General features: G+C 47.8%; 1 protein-coding gene across 3 annotated transcripts in view; it reads left to right on the top strand.

Moving 5' to 3' along the window:
- ddc (dopa decarboxylase) overlaps positions 1-20,010 on the top strand; it is a 310,860-nt gene that overhangs the window by 122,683 nt on the left and 168,167 nt on the right. For all 3 annotated transcript variants that reach the window (XM_072508857.1, XM_072508858.1, XM_072508856.1), the window contains 2 exons: positions 2,386-2,452; positions 18,239-18,333. In XM_072508857.1, the coding sequence (XP_072364958.1) occupies positions 2,386-2,452; positions 18,239-18,333 (162 nt within the window). The remainder of the gene's footprint in view (positions 1-2,385; positions 2,453-18,238; positions 18,334-20,010) is intronic.

Here is a 20,010-nt window from a genome sequence, read left to right as displayed (position 1 = left end):
GAATAGCCAATGTTGTTCCTTTGTTTAAGACGGGTAGCAAGGATTATCCAGGGAACTACAGGCCGATGAGCCTTATGTCAGTGGTAGGGAAATTACTGGAGAGAATTCTTTGAGACAGGATCTACTCCCATTTGGAAGCAAATGGACGTATTAGCGAGAGGCAGCATGGTTTTGTGAAGGGGAGGTCGTGTCTCACTAACTTGCTAGAGTTTTTAGAAGAGGTCACTAAGATGATTGATGCAGGTAGGGCAGTGGATGTTGTCCATATGGACTTCAGTAAGGCCTTTGACAAGGTCCCTCATGGCAGACTGGTACAAAAGGTGAAGTCACACGGGATCAGGGGTGAGCTGGCAAGATGGATACAGAACTAGCTAGGTCATAGAAGGCAGAGAGTAGCAATGGAAGGGTGCTTTTCTGATTGGAGGGCTGTGACTAGTGGTGTTCCGCAGGGATCAGTGCTGGGACCTTTGCTGTTCGTAGTATATATAAATGATTTGGAGGAAAATGTAACTGGTCTGATTAGTAAGTTTGCAGATGACACAAAGTTTGGTGGAATTGGAGATAGTGATGGGGACTGTCAGAGGATACAGCAGAATTTAGATCGTTTGGAGACTTGGGCGGAGAGATGGCAGATGAAGTTTAATCCGGACAAATGTGAGGTAATGTATTTTGGAAGGTCTAATGCAGGTAGGGAATATACAGTGCATGTAGAAACCTCAAGAATATTGACAGTCAGAGAGATCTAGGTGTACAGGTCCACAGGTCACTGAAAGGGGCAACACAGGTGGAGAAGATAGTCAAGAAGCATGCTTGCCTTCATTGGCTGGGGCATTGAGTATAAGAATTGGCAAGTCATGCTGCAGCTGTATGGAACCTTAGGTAGGCCACACTTCGAGTATAGTGTTTAATTCTGGTCGTCACACTACCAGAAGGATGTGGAGGTTTTGAGAGGGTGCAGAAGAGATTTACCAGGATGCTGCCTGGTATCGAGGGCATTACCTATGAGGAGCGGTTGAATAAACTCGGTTTGTTCTCACTGGAACAACGGAGATTGAGGGGCCACCTGATAGAGGTCTACAAACTTTTGAGGGGCATAGAAAGAGTGGATAGTCAGAGGCATTTTCCTAGGGTAGAGGGGTCAATTACTGGGGGGCATAGGTTTAAGGTGCTTGGGGCAAGGTTTAGAGGAGATGTACGAGGCACGTTTTTTTACACAGAGGGTAGTGGGTGCCTGGAGCTCGCTGTCAGAGGAGGTGGTGGAAGCAGGGACGATAGTGACGTTTAAGGGGCATCTTTACAAATACATGAATAGGATGGGAATAGTGGGATACGGACCCCGGAAGTGTAGAAGATTTTAGTTTAGTCGGGCAGCATGGTCGGCACCGGCTTGTAGGGCCGAAGGGCCTGTTCCTGTGCTGTACTTTTCTTTGTTCTTTGTTCTTTTGTAGCTCGTAAAATTCAATTGACATTTTCTACATTATCGGCGGGATTTATCAACCACCCCGCTGCGTGGTTTACGGCGGCGGAGGAGTTCCACCAACAGGATTTACCGACCATCCTGCCGCAAGGTTTTCGGCGGCGGTCCACCAGCAGGATTTACTGACCACCCGCCGTGTCTTTATCGGTGGCGGAGGCAGCCCGCCAACAGGATTTACTGGCCATCCCGCTGCGTGTTTTACGCCGGCGGAGACAGCCCGCCAGCAGGCTTAATGTTGTCAATTCAGAGAGCAGAAATTTTCTCTGAATTGGCCAATTAGTTGCAGAGGATGATGGGCTTGCTTCCAAATTAAGAATGGCAGATGCCCTCTCAAAGCTGCAAGGCCAATAAAAAGCCCGTCAGCTTGAACGAAGCAGTAACCTGCTGTTCAAACTAGAGAGGGGGCACTCCCATCATGAAGCGCCCTCTTCCCAACTTTTAAAAGTTTTAAATTTAGAAATGACCTTAGCAACTGCATCCAGCCCTTCATAAAAACACAAAGATCGGAGCAGGAATAGATCATACGGCCAGTCGCACCTTCCCCACCATTCAAAACGATCATGGCTGCTCTTGGGCTTCAACTCTACGCTCCCCATGTCCCTCGATTCCCTGGGAGACCAAACATCTGTCCATCTCAGGCTTAAATGTATTCAGTAATGGAGCTTCCATAAGGCTCTGGGTTGGAGAATTCTAAAGATTCACAAATTATGAGTAAAGAAATGTCTCCTCCACTCAGTCCTAATTGATCTGCCCCTCACCCTGAGACTGGACACCCCAGCCAGCGGAAACAACCCTGTCATGTTCCTTCAGAATCTTGTATGATTGAATTTAGCTAGGCAGACTGGGAGGGCCTAAGTGAATGTTCTACTCAGCTGATTTTATTTATTTTCTGCTCTTTATATCCACAGTTTTGTGCAACACTTGGCACCACTTCCTCCTGTGCATTCGATAACATCATGGAGCTGGGACCTATCTGTAAGAATATCTTAAATATATTTAGTTAATGTTTATAGTGTTATCCACATTAAAGGACAAGTTATTTTTCTTTAGATTCTCTGATCTGTTACACTATATTATCCCTATATTGACAAGGGATAATCTTGTTGCACCAGGTTAAAGATATTTGGCAGATAAATCTGTCCCAGCACCATTATGCATCAAATGAGTAAATGATTCAGAAGCAACAAACTGGCCTTGCACCCGAATAGAGTGTTGCTTCAATTTCATAAGGCTTTTGACAAGATCTCACATAGCAGAGTACAATGTAAAGTTAAAATGCATGGTATAGCGGGTAGTGTCTTGAGATGGATAGAAAGCTGGTTGGCAGACAGGAAGCAAAACGTTGGAATAAATGGGTCTATTTCCGATTGGTGGGCAGTGACTAGTTAGGTATCACAGGGATCTGTGAACTGTGAGAAGGATGCGGAGATGCTTCAGTGTGATTTGGACAGGCTTAATGAGTGGGCATATGCATGGCAGATGCAATATAATGTGGATAAATGTGACATTATCCACTTGGTAGCAAAAATAGGAAGGTAGATTATTATTTGCATGGGTGTAAATTGACAGAGATAGATACTCAGTGAAACCTTGGTGTCCTCGTGCATCAGTTACTGAAAGCAAATGTGCAGGTACAGCAGGCATTAAAGAAGGCAAATTGTATGTTGGCCATCATAGCAAGAGGGTTTCAGTGTATGAATAGGGATGTTTTAATGCAATTGTACAGAGCATCAATGAGGCCATACCGGGAATATTGTGTGCAATTTTGGTGTCCTTATCTGAGGAAGGATGGCCGGGATTCTCTGATCCTGAGGCTAAGTATTGATGGCGTCGTAAACCCCCGTCGCGTTTAACAGGCCCCCAGGAGCAGCGATCCTGCGTCGCACAGGATCCAGCACGGCACTGGAGAGCCTCACGCTGCTCCAGCTGCCGATACCGGCGTCAGAATGGGCGCCACGGGTCCGCGCATGCACGCTATGGCCGGCGCAAGTTCGCGCATGCGCATGGGTTGCCTTCTCCATTCCGGCCCCGATGCAACATGGCGGAGAGCTACAGGGGCCCGGCAACGAGGAACATAGGCTTCCACCAAGATAAGCTCGCCCGCCGAGCGGTCGGCCCCGATCGCGGGGCAGGCCACCATGGAGGTCCCCTCCCCCCGGGTTCGAATACCCCCCCCCCCACAGGCCACCCCCGGCAACATGAACGCCGAGGTCGGGTAGGACCACACGTGAACGGCGCCGGTGGGACTCGGCCTATCTCGGCAGGCACCGGCCCATCGCGCGTGGAGAATCGCCGGGGCGGGCCAATGTGTGCCGTGCCGGCGCCAATGGCACTGATTCTCCAGTGACCAGACAATCAGCGGAGCGGCGTCGGAGCGGCGTCACATGAATCGTGCCCCTCCCCCTCGGTGATTCTCCAACGCGGCGCGGGGTCGGAGAATCCCACCCGATGTTCTTGCTATGGAGGAAGTGCAGTGCAACAACTGGATTTGGAGGAGGGCAATACCCTGGAATTGATTAGTACCATCAGTCAGCATGGATGGTGGTGACAATGCTTCAACTGAGTCTTACTTATGGCCTGAACTGAAGCAGGCAAGGAAGAAATACTTCACTATGTTGAAAATATAAATGTGGGACATTTTTTAGAATCATGCAATACAGAAAAGGCTGTTGTGGAAATAATAATAGAGACAGAGGCTTTGAGCGTTGTTTCAGAAATTTTATTGAACACTATGTCATGGAGAGGCTGCAGTAGGCTAAATAGCCATACCACAGTACTCTGAATTATACACCAAAAACCATTATCTTTATAGCCTGAAAATACACAAAAGAAGTAAACAACAGCTGGCTGGCCATTGTTTATATTAAACAAACCTTGGAAAGTACGCAAGATGAAATACGTAGCATATATGATCTTGCGCTTGGCTAAAAATAACTCGCGTACGTATTTTGTTGTCCTTCGGAAGAACAACGTGTTATCATAATAAGGCTGAGTCCAAAATACTAAGCAGTATTTTGTTTACGTTATCTGACCATCTAAGTTTTATTCAAAAACAGTGTTAAAATACAGTCAAGCACTCCCAGCCTGCTTTAGCATGCCTTTTCTTTAATTGCAATTAATATTAATGTATTCTTTGAGCGGGCAACTAATCCTCACATTAACTTCTCTTTCACAAAGGCCCTCCATCCCATCAAGCCTGCACCGACAAAAAACTACTGTAAATCTACACAATTCCACTTCCCAGCACTTGGTCCATAGCCTTGAATGTTATGACATTTCAAGTGCTCATCCAAGTACTTTTTAAAGATTGTGAGGTTTCCTGCCTCCGCTACCCTTCCAGGCAGTGCATTCCAAATTCTCACCACTCTCTGGGTGAAAACTCTTTTCCTCAAATCTCCTCTAAAGTTCCAGCCTTTCACCTTAAAATTAGGCCCCCATGTTATTGCCTTTCAACTAAGATCAGCAGCTGCTTTCTATCCACCCTATACATGCCCTTCATAATCTCATCCACCTCAATTAGGTCCCCTTCTCAGCTTCTCTGTTCCACAGAAAACAGCCCGATCATATCCAGCCTCTCTTCATAGCTAAAATGCTCCATCCCAGGCAACATTCTGGTGAATCTCCTCTGCACCCCCTCTAGTGCCATCACATCCTTCCCATAGTGCGGTAACCAGAACTGATTGTGTTTGTCGTGTTATCCAGCATAATGTTCAGTATAAGGTAGCACAAGGTTCCTTAGTGCCATATGTTCTCACACTCTCAAAATGTAGCTAGTGTTCAACACACATGGATGGCACATACATTTCCACATTCCTGATTTTCCAACATCCATGCTTTTTAAATCTACCTTTAGAAGCAAGCTATGAGCTAAATTTCCCCATCTTCGCCTGCCATGGGATTTGATCAAGTTCACTTTCAGTCAATTCAGACTCTTTGTGCCTAATTAAAGGTAACTTCCTGTCCCTACCTCCATTTTGGCTGCAACAGGCAGGCCCACAATATTATAGGAAGACCACCAAGTAACTCTGGCAATCACTCAGCAGGTTTCCTGGCTGGGAGAGGTCCTCCTTAATCTCCACATCATAGCCTAAGGAGGGCGCTTTAGACCTTCCCACCGCAACCCGCCTCCTTAATCAAGCATTCACAGTCAACACACTGGTTTGCTGGTAGGTGGGCTCAGATTTGGCTGCCACGCCATCCCACCAGGCACCCTCTAGACGCCAAATTCCAAACACAGTGGGACGCAGCTTCTTTCAAACATACAGACCAGGAGTGCTCCTGGAAACGGAAAGCAAAGGTAGCCCTTGTGGTATTATAGGTATTAAGGTAACTGATAGGCTAAAGCACCATTGGTGGAAACTGTATGCTTTCTATTGGTTAGAATGTATGATTGCTCCGCCCTGCTAGGCGGGGTATAAGAACCCGTGCCGCCCCAGCAGCCTTCATTCTGTACCTGAGCTGCTGGGGAAACATCTAGCTTATTAAAGCCTTCAGTTGGACTACAACCTCGCTTTAGTGGTCATTGATCGTGCATCAATTTAATAAGCTAGTTTTTTAAAGAAGAAAGGATGGAGCTCCGAAACAAGTCGGAGTGTCTGCAACTTAGCCCCCACGCGGCGAACTCAGCGGCAATCTTTTTTTTTTAAATTTAGAGTACCCAATTAATTTTTTTCCAATTAAGGGGCAATTTAGTGTGTTCAATCCACCTGCCTTGCACATCTTTGGGTTGTGGGGGCGAAACCCACGCAAACACGGGGAGAATGTGCAAACTCCACACGGACAGTGACCCAGAGCCGGGAGCGAACCTGGGACCTCGGTGCCAAGAGGCAGCAGGGCTAACCCACTGTGCCACTGTGCTGCCCCTCAGCGGCAATCTTTAAGCACTGGCTGGCGTGTTTTAAAGGGTATCTCGGGATGGCCGAAAACGCACCCACGGGAGAGCAGAAACTGCAAGTCCTGCACTCAAGGGTGAGCCCGGAGATTTATACCCTCATCGAGGAAGCGGAAGACTTCGATGCAGCGATAGAGCTGCTAAAAGGACACGATATTCGCCCGGTAAACCAGGTCAACACTTTCAAATAATGAACCAGTGCGAGCCGTCTCGCAGACTGTGCGATTTACCATCCAAATGTTTCAGGATGTAAATAGCATATGGTTGGCAACCTAAGGGGTACCTGAAACAAAAAACATTTTGACTAACATTTCCAAATGAGGTGCGTATGGGCCGCGACGGGTAAGAGTTGGATGAAGTCCCCAGGTAGGACCGCTACCAATGCCGTGTCTCCCCTACCCTAGAGTAGTTGACCAGAGTGGGGTTCCCAGGCAGGGTGGGTCCCAAGCCGTTTCTCCACTGCCTGAGCAGCCGACAAGAACGGGCAAGAAATGTAGTCATCGTGGGGGGGGCTGCCACAGTGGTTCTTCCCTAGAACCAGAAGGGCAGTTACGAACGGGCGTGTGGTATCTGTCGACAGACTAGTTCCGCTGAACTGGCGTCTGGGACCTTAACAAGTCTCTGCAGACAAACTAGTTCCTCTGAACTAGCGTCTGGCCAATAGCAAGTCTCTGTGGGCAAGTCCCCCGAGGTTTCGGCCAAAAAGGCGTGGGGCCGTGAAAAAATGTTTGCGGTCTGACAAACAACATTTAACAAACGTACAAACAACGTAAAACATGCTGCAGGTTCCATCAGAAAGGACACCGTTTTCTCCCAAGCGGTTCCTTTTAAAACATCATCTGGACACCTCAGTTATCGGTTGCGATCAGGGTCGCAAAGGAGTTCTCGTTTTGGGAGTCAGACTCAAGGTCGTCATCTTCTCCCAGATGCCAAACTCTTGAATCTATTAAGGTTGATAGGGCTGCGTGGTGTGATTTGGGGTCGCTCTCGTCGTTTTGGACGAGTCTGTATGAGTTGTCTCTGTGCCAATAGGTGGTGTCTAGTTGTGTGGGGACAGAATCGGGGTCGTCATGGTAGGTCGGTGGTGGGGTTTGTTTAGGAAAGTGATCATGAAAGGATTACTTGAATCGTAGTCAGATTCGCTGGGTGTGGGTCCTGTTGCATGGAGATAGTAGGGAGGCGTGCTGTGGCTATCGTCCGAGTCACAAACACTGTCTCTGCTGCTGCAGTCGGTGGGCGTTCCGTGGCGGAGTGTATATTTCGAGGGTGGAGTCGAGGTCGAGTCCATGGCTGGGCTGGACGTGTTGGGGGAGGGTAGGGATACGTTGGCTGTGGGCGGGGCGTGGTCTGCTGCGTCGAGCATGACGTGGTGTGCGTGGTTGGACTGTGTTCCATATGCCTTCAGCTGGTTGATATGAAACCATGCAGTCTTTCCGTTGGGATACTTTATCGTGTATATGGAAGGGCTTACTTTGTCCGCAATGGAGTATGGATCCGAGTACTTTGGTGACAGGAATGTGCTGGGTTTGTATACGGAGAGCATGACTTGCTGCCCTACACTGTACTCAGTCGCATGCACTGTCTTGTCGAAACAAGCCTTGCTCTGTTTCTTCCTTGTGCCCAATTTCACTGCGGCTGCTAGCTGAGACGTTTTAACATTATTCACTAATTGCTCTACTGTTTTCTCGTGTGTGAGGGCCGTCACCTCGGGGCTGGTCAAGTCTAAACCTAATAATTCTTTGCCTTTCATGGGGCGTCCGGTCATGAGGGTGTGTGGGGTGTAACCTGTGGAAGTTGAAATTGTATTACGCAAAAACATCAGCGCAAAAGGGAGGACTGAGTCCCAAATGGTGTTGTTTTGCTGGACCATTTTTCTGAGGATGGATTTTAGGGTCCGATTCATGCGCTCCACGATACCACTCGACTGTGGGTGGTATGCTATGTGGAATTTTTGGGTGATGCCAAATATCGTGAGGACGTTCTGCATGACACGTCCCGTAAAATGGGAACCTTGTTCAGACTCAATGCTGCGGGGGAGTCCCTATCTTGTAAAGATGTGGTGGGTCAAAATCTTGGCTGTGGCTTTTGCAGTTCTGTGTTTGTTCTGGCTGGGAATGCTTCCACCCATTTTGTAAACGTGTCTATCACCACGAGTACATATTTATAAACATTCCTGCAAGGGGGCAATGGTCCTATAAAATCGATCTGGAGGTTAGTCCAGAGGCCATTAATGGGTCGGGTATGGCTGAGTTGAGCCTTTTTGGCATATCTGTCCGGATTATTCTGGGCACAGATAAGACAATTCTCGATGTAGTGATTAACATCGTCCTTTAAAATCGGCCACCAACAAAGCTGCTTAAGGTGGGCTGTAGTGGGATCGATTCCCTGATGTCCATGACCGTCATGGAATAAACAAATCAGTTGATTCCTGTCCCGTTCAGGAACCACATAAAGGGTGTCTTTTAACACCACACCGTCATGTGTGGTCAGAGCATTTTTAAACCTCTCATAGGGTGCTGGATAGTTTCCTTTGACAATTTCCCTGAGATTGCTGTCCTGCTTCTGGGCCTCCACTAGATCCTCGATCCTAGTCTGCGAGACCTGAACTGCATTCACTGGTGCGCTTTCGGGGGGTGTCCAAAAATATCCATGTCTGGAACCTGCTTTAGCCAGTGCGTCAGCTTTTACATTTCTAGGGGGGGGAGGAACGATGGTGACTTCGAACTTTGACTATCCCAAAAGTCCGGTTCTGTGCTCTCTCTAAAATGTGACGGAGCAATGGGGCTGAGGGTAGGGGTTTCCCGTCTGCGGAAACAAATCCTCTTGCTTTCCACAGGGGCAGGAATTCCGTGAGGCTGTTGCAGACATAGAAGCTGTCCGAGTATATGTCTGCTGGGCTGGGGAAGGAATCTGGGTGTTCCACTATATATGAGATGGCCGCAAGCTCTGCTGCCTGTGCGCCTAAGTGGCCTGGAAGTTTCAATGATATTTCTTCTAGGGCGCGTCCCTGTGCCTCCTCGACATATATACCGCAACCTGTTATGCGCTTCCCATCCAATACTGTGGAAGATCCATCCACATAGATCTTTATGGGCTCGCACGTGTCTGTGTGCTGGGGTCTCTGGGGTGAACTCCCTATCTTTATGGGGGGTGTTTTAGCGATAAAGGGGCCTGTGTTGTGGTGTGGAGAGATAATTTCACATTCATGGGGGGTTCCGGGGTACTGTAAGTTGTCGGCTAAAAAGGTGTGCGTCTTTGTCCGTTTAACAGTGATGTCCCGTCCCTGCAAGAGAAGGGTCCATCTAGCTGCTCTAATCTGGCTTACTGTACCGTCCTTGAGTCGTCCGTCCAGTAAAAGTTGGGTGGGGGTGTGTTCGGTGAGAATTGTGATGGGGTTCAGTCCGGTAATATACGAAAAATACTGAACTGCCCAAAATACTGCAAGCAGGTGCCTCTCACAGGCTAAAAATCCCTGCTCCACAGCATCTAAATGTCTGGAGGCGTAAGCTACGGGTCTTAACTGTTCATGCCGTTCCTGGAGGAGCACAGCCGAAAGGGTGCAGTCTGTGGTTGCTACCTCTATAACGTAAGGGGAAAGCGGGTCTGGAACTTGTAGTGCGAGGGCTGCTATGAGTGCCTGTTTTAAAGAGTCCACAGCATCCGTATGCTGCGGAAGCCATTCCCAGTGGTCTCCCTTCTTTAGGAGGTCTGAGAGGGGTGCTGCCTTGCTGGCGAAACCGTCAATGTGGTTTCGGCAGTAGCCAACCAGTCCTAAAAACGACTGGAGGGCTGAAACGTTCTGGGGAAGGGGCAATTTAGCAATCGAGTCAATCCTTTTATGCTCGATCTCGCGTTTACCATGTGTGATAATTGTTCCCAAATATATCACCTTATCTTCCAAAATCTGGGCTTTTTTGGGGTTGACTTTACAACCGATTGAGTGTAAGAGTTCGGACAGAAGCTCAATGTGCTTTTCCGTGGTGTCTGTCTGCAGTAGTAGGTCGTCTACGTACTGAACCAGACATTCAGGGCAAGAGAATTTGGGTAAACCATTTGCCAACTGTTGGTGGAAAATGGAGGGGGAGTTGTGGAATCCTTGTGGCAGATATGTCCACGTGTACTGCTGATTTTTAAAAGTGAAGGCAAATTTGTACTGGCACGCCTTTGCCAATGGAATGGACCAGAATCCATTGCTGACATCCAAAACCGTAAAGAATCGGGAATTGAGTCCCTGCTTGAGTATGGTCTCGGGACTTGTGGCTACTGTGGGGCTGCAGTGGGGGTGATTTTGTTGAGTTCCCGGTAATCGATGGTCAGTCGCCATGATCCATCGGGCTTTCTCACTGGCCAAATCGAGGCATTATTAGTGGACTACTGATCCAAGTACGCCCTGCTCTAATAAGCTTTCTATTACCTTTGAGATTTCTCTCTCTGCCTCTTGGGGAAATCCATACTGTTTTGGGGGTCTAGGGTCAGGTCCTGTTATTTGTACGGAGCCAGTCATCCGTCCACAGTCGTGCTTGTGGGTCGCGAATGCTGCTCTGTTCTTTTGCAGAACTGCCCTAACCTGCTTGTCTGTACTAAGCGTGGTCGGGTTGAATCAGAATTCGCCTACGGCGCTAATTTTGTTTGCGTATTCTCCTATGTTGAGCGTTGCGGGGGCTCTTGCGGATTTTGCCATTTTCCAGACACACTGGTTTACTGGATCAAATGATAAGAATGTGTTCTGCTGTGTGGGGCAGGTCAACTGAAACCACGGGTTGCTTGGTGGTGATGGTGCCGATTGGAATGGGTACAGGGGCTGTGATGTGTCCCTGCTGTGAGTGGCCTGTAAAGCCGCTGAGGGTGATGGTGGCTGTAGTGGGCCACGTGTCTTTTTGAAACAGGGTGGAGGAATGTATTTTGGTGCGGGGCCCTCCTGTGTCCCAGAGAAATTCGATGGGCTGTCCCCGAATTTTCGCTACCGGTCGTCCGGACCTATCCCAAAGGGTGTTGCAGACCCAACTGGGGGAGCCCGAACACCGTCAATCCGTTCCGGTTAGGTCCGTCTGATCTGAACGGGCGCTCATACTATGTATGGGCTCTGTCTTCTTACTCAGAGTCCCCGTTTGCTGGGCTCTCTGTGGCTTTCTAGGGGCATTGCCCTCTCTTGCGAAGTGTGTCAACTGTCCACAGTTGTAACACTCCTGTGACTTGGGTGGAGGGCTGTTCTTTCCTTCATTCACCCATGCGGGGTTCTGGTGTGTGGTAACTGCCTGTATATCTGCGGCGGCCTGCTTTTCCTCAGGATTCTTGACTGCGGGTTTGCTTTGTACAGATTGCTCCCAGGTGCGGGACAATCTTTTCACTACCCACTTCTCGTTATGAGCTTCCTCTGAGGGATCATAATTTGTGCAAGCTTTCTGTCCTGTTTCTGTGGCATGGGAGATAAGGGTGCGGGTCCATTTGGCCATGTTGTCTGGGGACAAATGGGCATGGTCTAAGTCTCCAAAGACTGCTGCAAAGTGGATCCACAGGCGTCCAGCGAACACTGTGGGGGGCTCGGCTTTCTTTTGCCTGCATTTGTTGAGGCCATCTACAGGGTCACCCTGGTTATACCCGGTCGCATCCAGGATGCAGTGTGCATTTCCGCAAGGGTGCCTCCTCCTACATTCTGTGGGTCGGGAAGGGCTGCTGCTACTGAAGGGTCTAAACTTAAAACTGGGAGCTTTACATGCTCTCGCTCATCCAGGCCGTACGTTGTCGCCTGAATCTTTACTGTGGCAAAGCAATGGTGGGGGTCTGAGGTGTGGAGGAACGGTGTGATCTTATCGCACGCGTCCCATAATTGGGTCACTGTTAAGGTGGTGTAGTATAGAAATTCCGTATCGTCCACGATGCTGTGTGGTGGGTGGTTACTGGGTTCAGTGGAGCGTGAACTATCTGCTCTGTGGGGGGTTGTGGCACTTTCCTCTTTTGTGGCTTTCCCTGAACATATCTCTGTGCTGTTTCATTCAATTCTTCCCAATCAGGGTTGTCTTCCTGATCTAATTTCGCTCCAAAGGTTTCCTGGAATCCTTTCTGAACTGAAAGCAGTGATTGCAGCTCTGCAATCTGCTTCCGGCACTTTGCATGGTCTAGTGAGCTTTGTCTTTGCTCCGTGGTGGCAGCATGGAGTGCTCTTAACGCTGCCTTTAGGTCGCTGTACTGTCTCTGCAATGCTTCTACCTGTTTTTCTGTTTCTTCACGTACCAGGACTGCACGTTGCGTGTCCTGATAGGCCTTTTCATATTGAGACTGGAAGCTGCTTAAGTGCGCCAGACAAGACTGGTGTGCCTTTTTGGCATCCTCCACCTCTCCATCTTTTGCTGCCAATTTCCTTCTCAATTCTAAATTCTCTCTTTCTACCTCGCTTACATCGACCTAACTCATTCGATGTATGCCCTCTACTTCTTTCCAGAGCGTCCTAACGACCTCCTCTGTGCCTCGCAATTGTGCCAAGCAGGACATGATTGCCATCGGCTTGCGAGCTTTCCCTAAGCTCTTTTTGTGGATCTCGCTCTGGTTCTCCCACTAAGTATGTCCTATACTCCGGCCTGATTCCTCGTTGTCACAGAATTCATTCCAAAGGGGCCATCCTTTCCCTTTGAGATATTTCCTGATTACTTCCTCCCAAATGGGACATTGTCCCACTCTACTGCTGCTGGTCGCTGCGACCGCAAATTCCTCTGGGTTCATGAGGCGTTGCATTGCCTGCATTGCCATCTTACCTATCCGAATGCTGCTCTTAAAATTTGGGACAGGGGTATTAAGGCGGTGCTGTAAATACGGGTACGGCTTTCGCTACTTTCCGAAGTACAAACTCCCGACAGTTTTATCGCAACAAAAAAATCTATCAGTTTTGCCTTATAACTGTTACCTTGTAACTGTTAGTTACGCATGCATACACACACTTCCGAATTATGAGTATTGATCAGAACTGCTTGAACGCTTTTGGTTTCCTGTTCCCAATTGTATCTCTAATTCAAATTCTTGGGTTCTCCCGGAGTGGTTATGCCACTTCTAGATCGGGTCCCGTCAGATATCGCCAAATAATGTTGCTAACTTTCCGTTGGTTCAATTGCTCTGTTTTATTACCTTTGCTCTCGAGTCGCCAGGTATCTTTATGATACCGCCACGAGGTTCAAGTCCAAGTAATGATCAATCACCCAATAGACCGATTAGTAAGGTTCAAATCAAAGCACATTTATTATACACAGTAATCGCTGCTCATGCATAAATTCTACGTCTAAGCTACTTCTACAACTAACAGGCCTATACTTAACTTCGGACTGGCCCACCAGGTCAGGGGAACAAATGGCTTTTCGTTCGGGTTCTGAGTCTGCGGGATTCGATGTTGGTACGGATTGGTAGCTAGGAGCGCCTATCTCGTAGCGAGCGTTGAATTAAGACTTACTTTGTTCGGGGGTCACTGCACTGGTCATGGTTAATATTGGTTCGTGTTGCTGGCTGACCCGGGCAGGACGCAGAGGTGAAGAGAGTGAAGAGAGCTTGGGGCTTAACTTTTATAGTCCCCAGGGGCTTCCCGCCATTCGGGGCGGACCCTGTACCTGGTCCCAAGTGATTGGACTTTGTGCCAATCGCTTGGTTCGATATCTCCAATACTGGAGCAGTTCCCTGATCGATGGGCGGTCTTGAGGTGCTCGTTCACCTCCTTTGTGTTGGCTCCTGCTGGCGCCGAGGTGTCTGGCTTTGCTTTGTGTGTCCAAAATGTCATTTATTGTTCCCAGGGATTGCTCATCAGTATGTAGATGGCTGCTACATTTAATGCTGGTGGTCGCTGGTATCGATGTTGTCTGGCCTTTGCAGAGGTATCTACACAGCAAACCTGCAGCTGCTGGTCTCTGTCTATGTTGGCTGACTTTCCCATCAGCCTTTGCCATTCGCCATTTTAAATCGGGAGTTGGCCAATTTAGGTGAGCCGTTGAAGATCATCCAGCACATCGAATCGCAGGTGCAGCTGTGTGCAAGCAGTCTCCCGGCGACAGATGAGAAGGTAGTTCTCATCCATGATGAGACAGCCAAAGACCCCCTCTTGCAGCGCGTCATCCACAACCTCACCAATGGCTGGCAGAAAGGGCAGTGTCCACAATTTTACAACGTGAAGGATGACCTGACGGTTATTGATGGTATCCTCCTCAAGCTGGACAGCATTGTCATTCTGCTCCGTCTCCAGAGCTTGGTGCTGGGCCAGATTCATGAGGGACACCTGGGCGCCAAGAAGTGCAGACGCAGAGCCCGGCAAGCTGTCTACTGGCCCGGCATCAGTCAGAAAATCACGAACATGGTCCTGAACTGCGATACCTGTCAGCGGTTCCAGCCAGCGCAGAGCAAGGAGACGCTCCAACAGCATGACATAGTGACCTCTCCGTGGTCCAAGGTTGGCATCAACCTCTTTCATGCGAATGGTCGCGACTATGTATTGATCATTGACTATTTCTCGAATTACCCTGAGGTGCTGAAGCTCCCGGACCTCACCTCTCTGACCGTCATCAAAGCCTGTAAGAAAATGTTCTCAAGGCATGGCATCCCAATCACTGTCATGAGCGACAATGGCCCGTGCTTTAGCAGTCGAGAATGGTCCACGTTTGCCAGGTCATACAATTTCCAGCATGTCACCTCCAGTCTGCAATATCTGCAGTCCAATGGAAAAGTCGAGAAAGGGGTGCGCATTGTTAAACAGCACATCTGCAAGGCCGCGGACTCTGCTTCCAACATACACCTTGCACTGCTCGCTTACAGGGCGACTCCATTGTCCACTGGCATGTCGCCGGCTCAACTCCTGATGAACAGGGACCTGCGGACCACGCTTCCAACCATACACCACCCCAACCTGGATCACCTCCCGATGCTGCAGAAGATGCAGCAGCTCAGAGACCATCAAAAGCAGGGCTATGATGCTCATGCCACCGATCTGACCATGCTATCCTCGGCAGACACTGTCAGGATCAAGATACCAGATGGTAGGTGGTCTGCCCGGCTGTCATTGTTCGATAGGCCATGCGTGCCCCGCACTTAAATTTACGTATGGCTGATGGCTCCATCGTGCGAAGGAATCGACGGGCACTGCGCAAAGTTGCCTGCCCGCAACCACTTTCTCCTCCATTTCCATATGTTGAATTGCCACCACCTGATACCTCGCACCATGAGGCCACCAGTCAGGCTTCCATCCCGCCTGTCAAGGCGCCGTCGTCCCCTCCGCCACCTCTCCGGTGGTCGACCAGGATCAGACGCAAGTCTCAGAGACTGGACTTGTGAACGTTTGTTTTGTTTGCTCTGTTCTGTTGTCCTCCATCAGTCACGTTAGACAGACTCATTCACATGTAAATACATTCACATACGCCAACAAAACATTTAAAAAAGGGGAGATGTCATGATATGCAAACATGCAGCTAATGAACACATAGAATAGGACACGACCAATGAGCAGTCAGGACACTCGGGGGTGGTATCTCACTATAAAAGGGATGAGGCACTCACACCCCGCCTCTTTCCACAGATCAACATCTACAGAGTGAGACAGGGTGTATCCTCAGCATCACATCCCAGCATGTGGCTAAGAGCAAGGCTGGTTCAGTTAGACTGAGTTACTACATTTAGATTAGCAGAGAGTCAAACTCATTGAGAACTGTGCTAATAGTTCAATAAAACACATTGAACTCACTTCAAAGTCTGGAGCATCTTTTACTCAAAACTGCATCAAGTGGCAGCTTGTGTTATTCCAAATTACATAACACAACAGAGCAAACATGCGGGACACTGGAAGCGCTGCCTGTATTCCAGCCACTAGACCCCTTTAAACCTTGAAGACCACCAGCCAGCTGCAGAGTGACTCCATCCCCTGAGATACTGATGCTGAATGACCCCTTTAGCCCGCGTCCTCTCTGCTGCCCCTTCTGTGACTGGCACCCTGGAAGGTAATGCCACCCTGGAAGGTAATGCCAACCTCAGCGCTCACATCTGATGTCACCTTTGGGGGTGAGGTCACCAGGTTCTCGTTTTTATACAGCTGTTGGAACTCACGCTGACATGACGTCAAGCCGGCGAGTGGAGAATATTCATTGAGAGGGCTGTCCCGGCTGGACGGCTCCCCACATATATTGTAATGTACTTAAATTAATTTCCCGGTCTTCCACGGCAGGATTCCCATTACCACTGGCGATGACCAGGAAAATCGGAAAACGCGATCTTGCCAGCGAGAATTGCACTTCCCGATTCTCACTGTTCTCACTGTTGGCTAATGTGGTATCAAAATTCCTCTAAATGGCGAAAATCAAAAGTCCAGGATGTAATTAATGGCATGGAAGTAATCCAACATGTTTCCGCATGAAGAAATGCTGTGAACATAAACCACGGGCTAGATTCTCCGATCCTGAGGCTCTGTCCGCAGGATTCATCTGGTCTTATGACCAGAAAGTCGACGACGCCCCCGCACCGATCCTCCGTCCAGTGGTGGGCCAGCAGCTGGACAGCATAAAGCCCCCGACTTTACTTGCGGATACGGCAGGAGAATGCCCCCCCGCCCCGACTGTGGCGGTGCTGGTCTCAGTCCCAATTTTAACTCTGTGTAAGCCATTGAATTTTAAATGAGTTAAAGTGTCATCCCATGGGTCTCTGCCTCTTTGCCTAATTCTAATACACTGGTGCGAATGGGGCTTTAAGATGAAGAAAATTGCTTTGTTCAGATGTTAGAGGCTGATTTATTTTACTTTCGCCTCTGGCCCCCACTATGTCACAGGCTCAGTTTGTACTCCAGAGATTTGAGCTCATAGTCTATGCAGACAATTAGTGCTGCACCATCAGAGCTGCAATCTTCCAAACGTGATGCTAAATCCAAACCACATCTGTTCTGTAAAGAGGCCATGAAAGATCCAATGCCGTTGTTCAAGCAAGAACAGGTAGGTGTCCTGGTTTACCCATGCTTACCCTTCAACCAACATCACAAAATGATCGGCTCATTATCTCATTGGTGCTCATCAGCCCTGCTGTGTAGAAATTGACAGCTTTGTTTACCAAAATTATGATGTGGAGATGCCGGTGTTGGACTGGGGTGAGCACAGTAAGAGATCTTACAACACCAGGTTAAAGTCCAACAGGTTTGTTTCGAATCACTAGCTTTCAGAGCACTGCTGCTTCCTCAGGTGAATGAAGAGGTGGGTTCCAGAAACATATATATCGACAAAGTCAAAGATGCAATACAATACTTTGAGTGTGTGTCTTTGCAGGTAATTAAGTCTACAGATCCAGACGGAGCAACTGGAGTGAATTGTCTCAAGCTTCGGGTAAGCGTTCTCCAAGGCGGCCCTCAGGACGCGCGACAACGCAGAATCCCCGAGCAGAAACTTATAGACAAGTTCCGCACACATGAGTATAGCCTCAACTGGGACCTTGGATTCATGTTGCATTACATTCACCTTCCACCATCTAGCCTGGGCTTGCAAAATCATACCAACTGTCCTGGCTAGAGACAATTCACACCTCTCTAACCTGTGATTATCCCTCTCTCCAATTGCTCCATCTAGACCTGTAAACTGAAAGCTAGTGATTCGAAACAAATCTGTTGGGCTTTCACCTGGTGTTGTAAAACCTCTTACTGTACCAATATTATAGCAGTGTTTCCCTATGTTGCAGTTCAAAAGTAATTCATAGTTTAGTTTTGGGTATCCTGAGGTTATGAAAGATGCTGTACATATGCAAGTTCTTTCTTTACCTTCTATGTGTTTCTGTGTTGTTGGCTGATATCGCATTGTTGTAAAACATCTTTTTTGGGCATCTGTACTTCACAAAATAAAGTATAAAATATGATTTGATTTTTATGTGTAATATTTCAGGCAATTCTGAAAATATCTGGATGCACATTGATGCCGCCTATGCAGGAAGTGCTTTTATTTGCCCAGAGTTCAGACCTCTTTTAAATGGTGTGGAGGTAAGAACGGCAATCTTTGATGCAATATTCTACTTCCATCCTGTTTCTACTATTCATAAAAATAAGAAGGGGTGTAATTTTGGGAAAAAAATGATGACAAAAACCAATGTCGCTTATTGCATTGTAAAGAAGTTTGATAAACAAGATAAGGTAGATAAAATTTAATATGCATACAAATAAAGGTGATGCACACTGAAATTAAAAATACAAACAACTTGCACACAATCGACATTTTCCGATCAGTAAAGAATGAAGGCGAAATAACCTGAACAAGTAACATTAGGCTGTTATTCACAGGATTATTCAGTGATAGATATAGTTCAAAAGCATTTAATTATAGGCTAGATATTATCGCTGTAGCTATTAGCAGAAAATGCTGAATTTAGTTCTGTTCCATTTCTCCTTCTGTTGTTTTAACAGAGCTATCACTGAATGGAGTAGTGGAGATTTCTGGAAGTTTAATTCGCTTGTTTGCAGCAATTGCTGAGCTGGTTCCGGGGAAACAAATTGAAAGAAAAATGAAAGCATAATGTTACAATGAAATATTTAAGCTGATCTTGGGGTGCTTCAGTTCTTGGTCAGTAATATTCATAGACATGTGTGGAAAATGATGAAAGTTTGTGGGGGTCAGGGAAAGATCCCTTAATTAACGGTTCAGTGGTGCACATCACACCAAGAGGGTCACACCTAAGATCCTGAGATGTCCACTCACCCAAAGTCAAACAAATTGTAGTGGATATACACGAGTCTGGAGAACTCCCCCCACCCCGTCCCACTTTGTCATTTTTTTAAGTATTTATTTTTCATCACAATACCAGACTGAGTCCCAGCTGATATCATCATCTAGCCTGATCTCCACTGATGAATCTATGCTCGGTGTTGGTGAAAGTCAGGAGTCTGAGAATTCTCAACATTGGAAAGCCTGCATCGATGGCCCTGTTTGAGGTGGATGGAGGTTCTGCCCCCCAACAATACCCATTGGAAACTTCAGCGTTTTGCTGTCTGACCAAGAGGTTGTCCCTCAATAACTCTAGATCAGTAGTTTGAATATTTGTGAATGTTTCTCCCACAATAGGAGTGGTGGCAAAATCCTGCTGTGTAGTTGTCACAGATACTGTCACATGATCCACAACAGATCGCATTTCTGACAATTCTCTGCTCCATATCTGTATGGATAATGGACTCTTGCACATTATTCAAGACAGTGTGAGGTGTTTCTTTCATTGAATAAGGGATTCACAAAGTCTATCCAACTCGGATTATATGTTTATAAACAAAACAGGGGTCTGAATTGCCAGATGCTACACCAGGCCAGGTGCTTGATCTCTGCTGACCATATGTCTGGCTGTAGGCAGCCAAAACCCTTTCTCTTCCGTGCCCATGTTCAGCTACTCAACCCGTGCTAATTCACTCAGGTTTCATTGGACTGCTGGCATCAGGCCAGGTTCATTCTGTTCCTCAAGTTTCAAAAATGAAAAAGTTGAATGTCAATAGTTGTAAAAGCATACTAGAATCTACTCATGATCATACAGACATATTAGCAGAGAAGGAGACCACTCAACACTTCAAATCTATTCTGAGTCACTGTGGAGCAATCTAGCCAGTTGTATTCCTCCCGCTCTATCCCCGTAACCCTTCAAATTTACTTTTCTCAAGTTTCTATCCAATTTCCTTGAT

Source organism: Scyliorhinus torazame, chromosome 6, assembly GCF_047496885.1.
Source record: "Scyliorhinus torazame isolate Kashiwa2021f chromosome 6, sScyTor2.1, whole genome shotgun sequence".
Classification (NCBI taxonomy): domain Eukaryota; kingdom Metazoa; phylum Chordata; class Chondrichthyes; order Carcharhiniformes; family Scyliorhinidae; genus Scyliorhinus; species Scyliorhinus torazame.
Note: the sequence above shows the minus strand (reverse complement) of the source record. Positions and strands in the feature narration are given on the sequence as shown.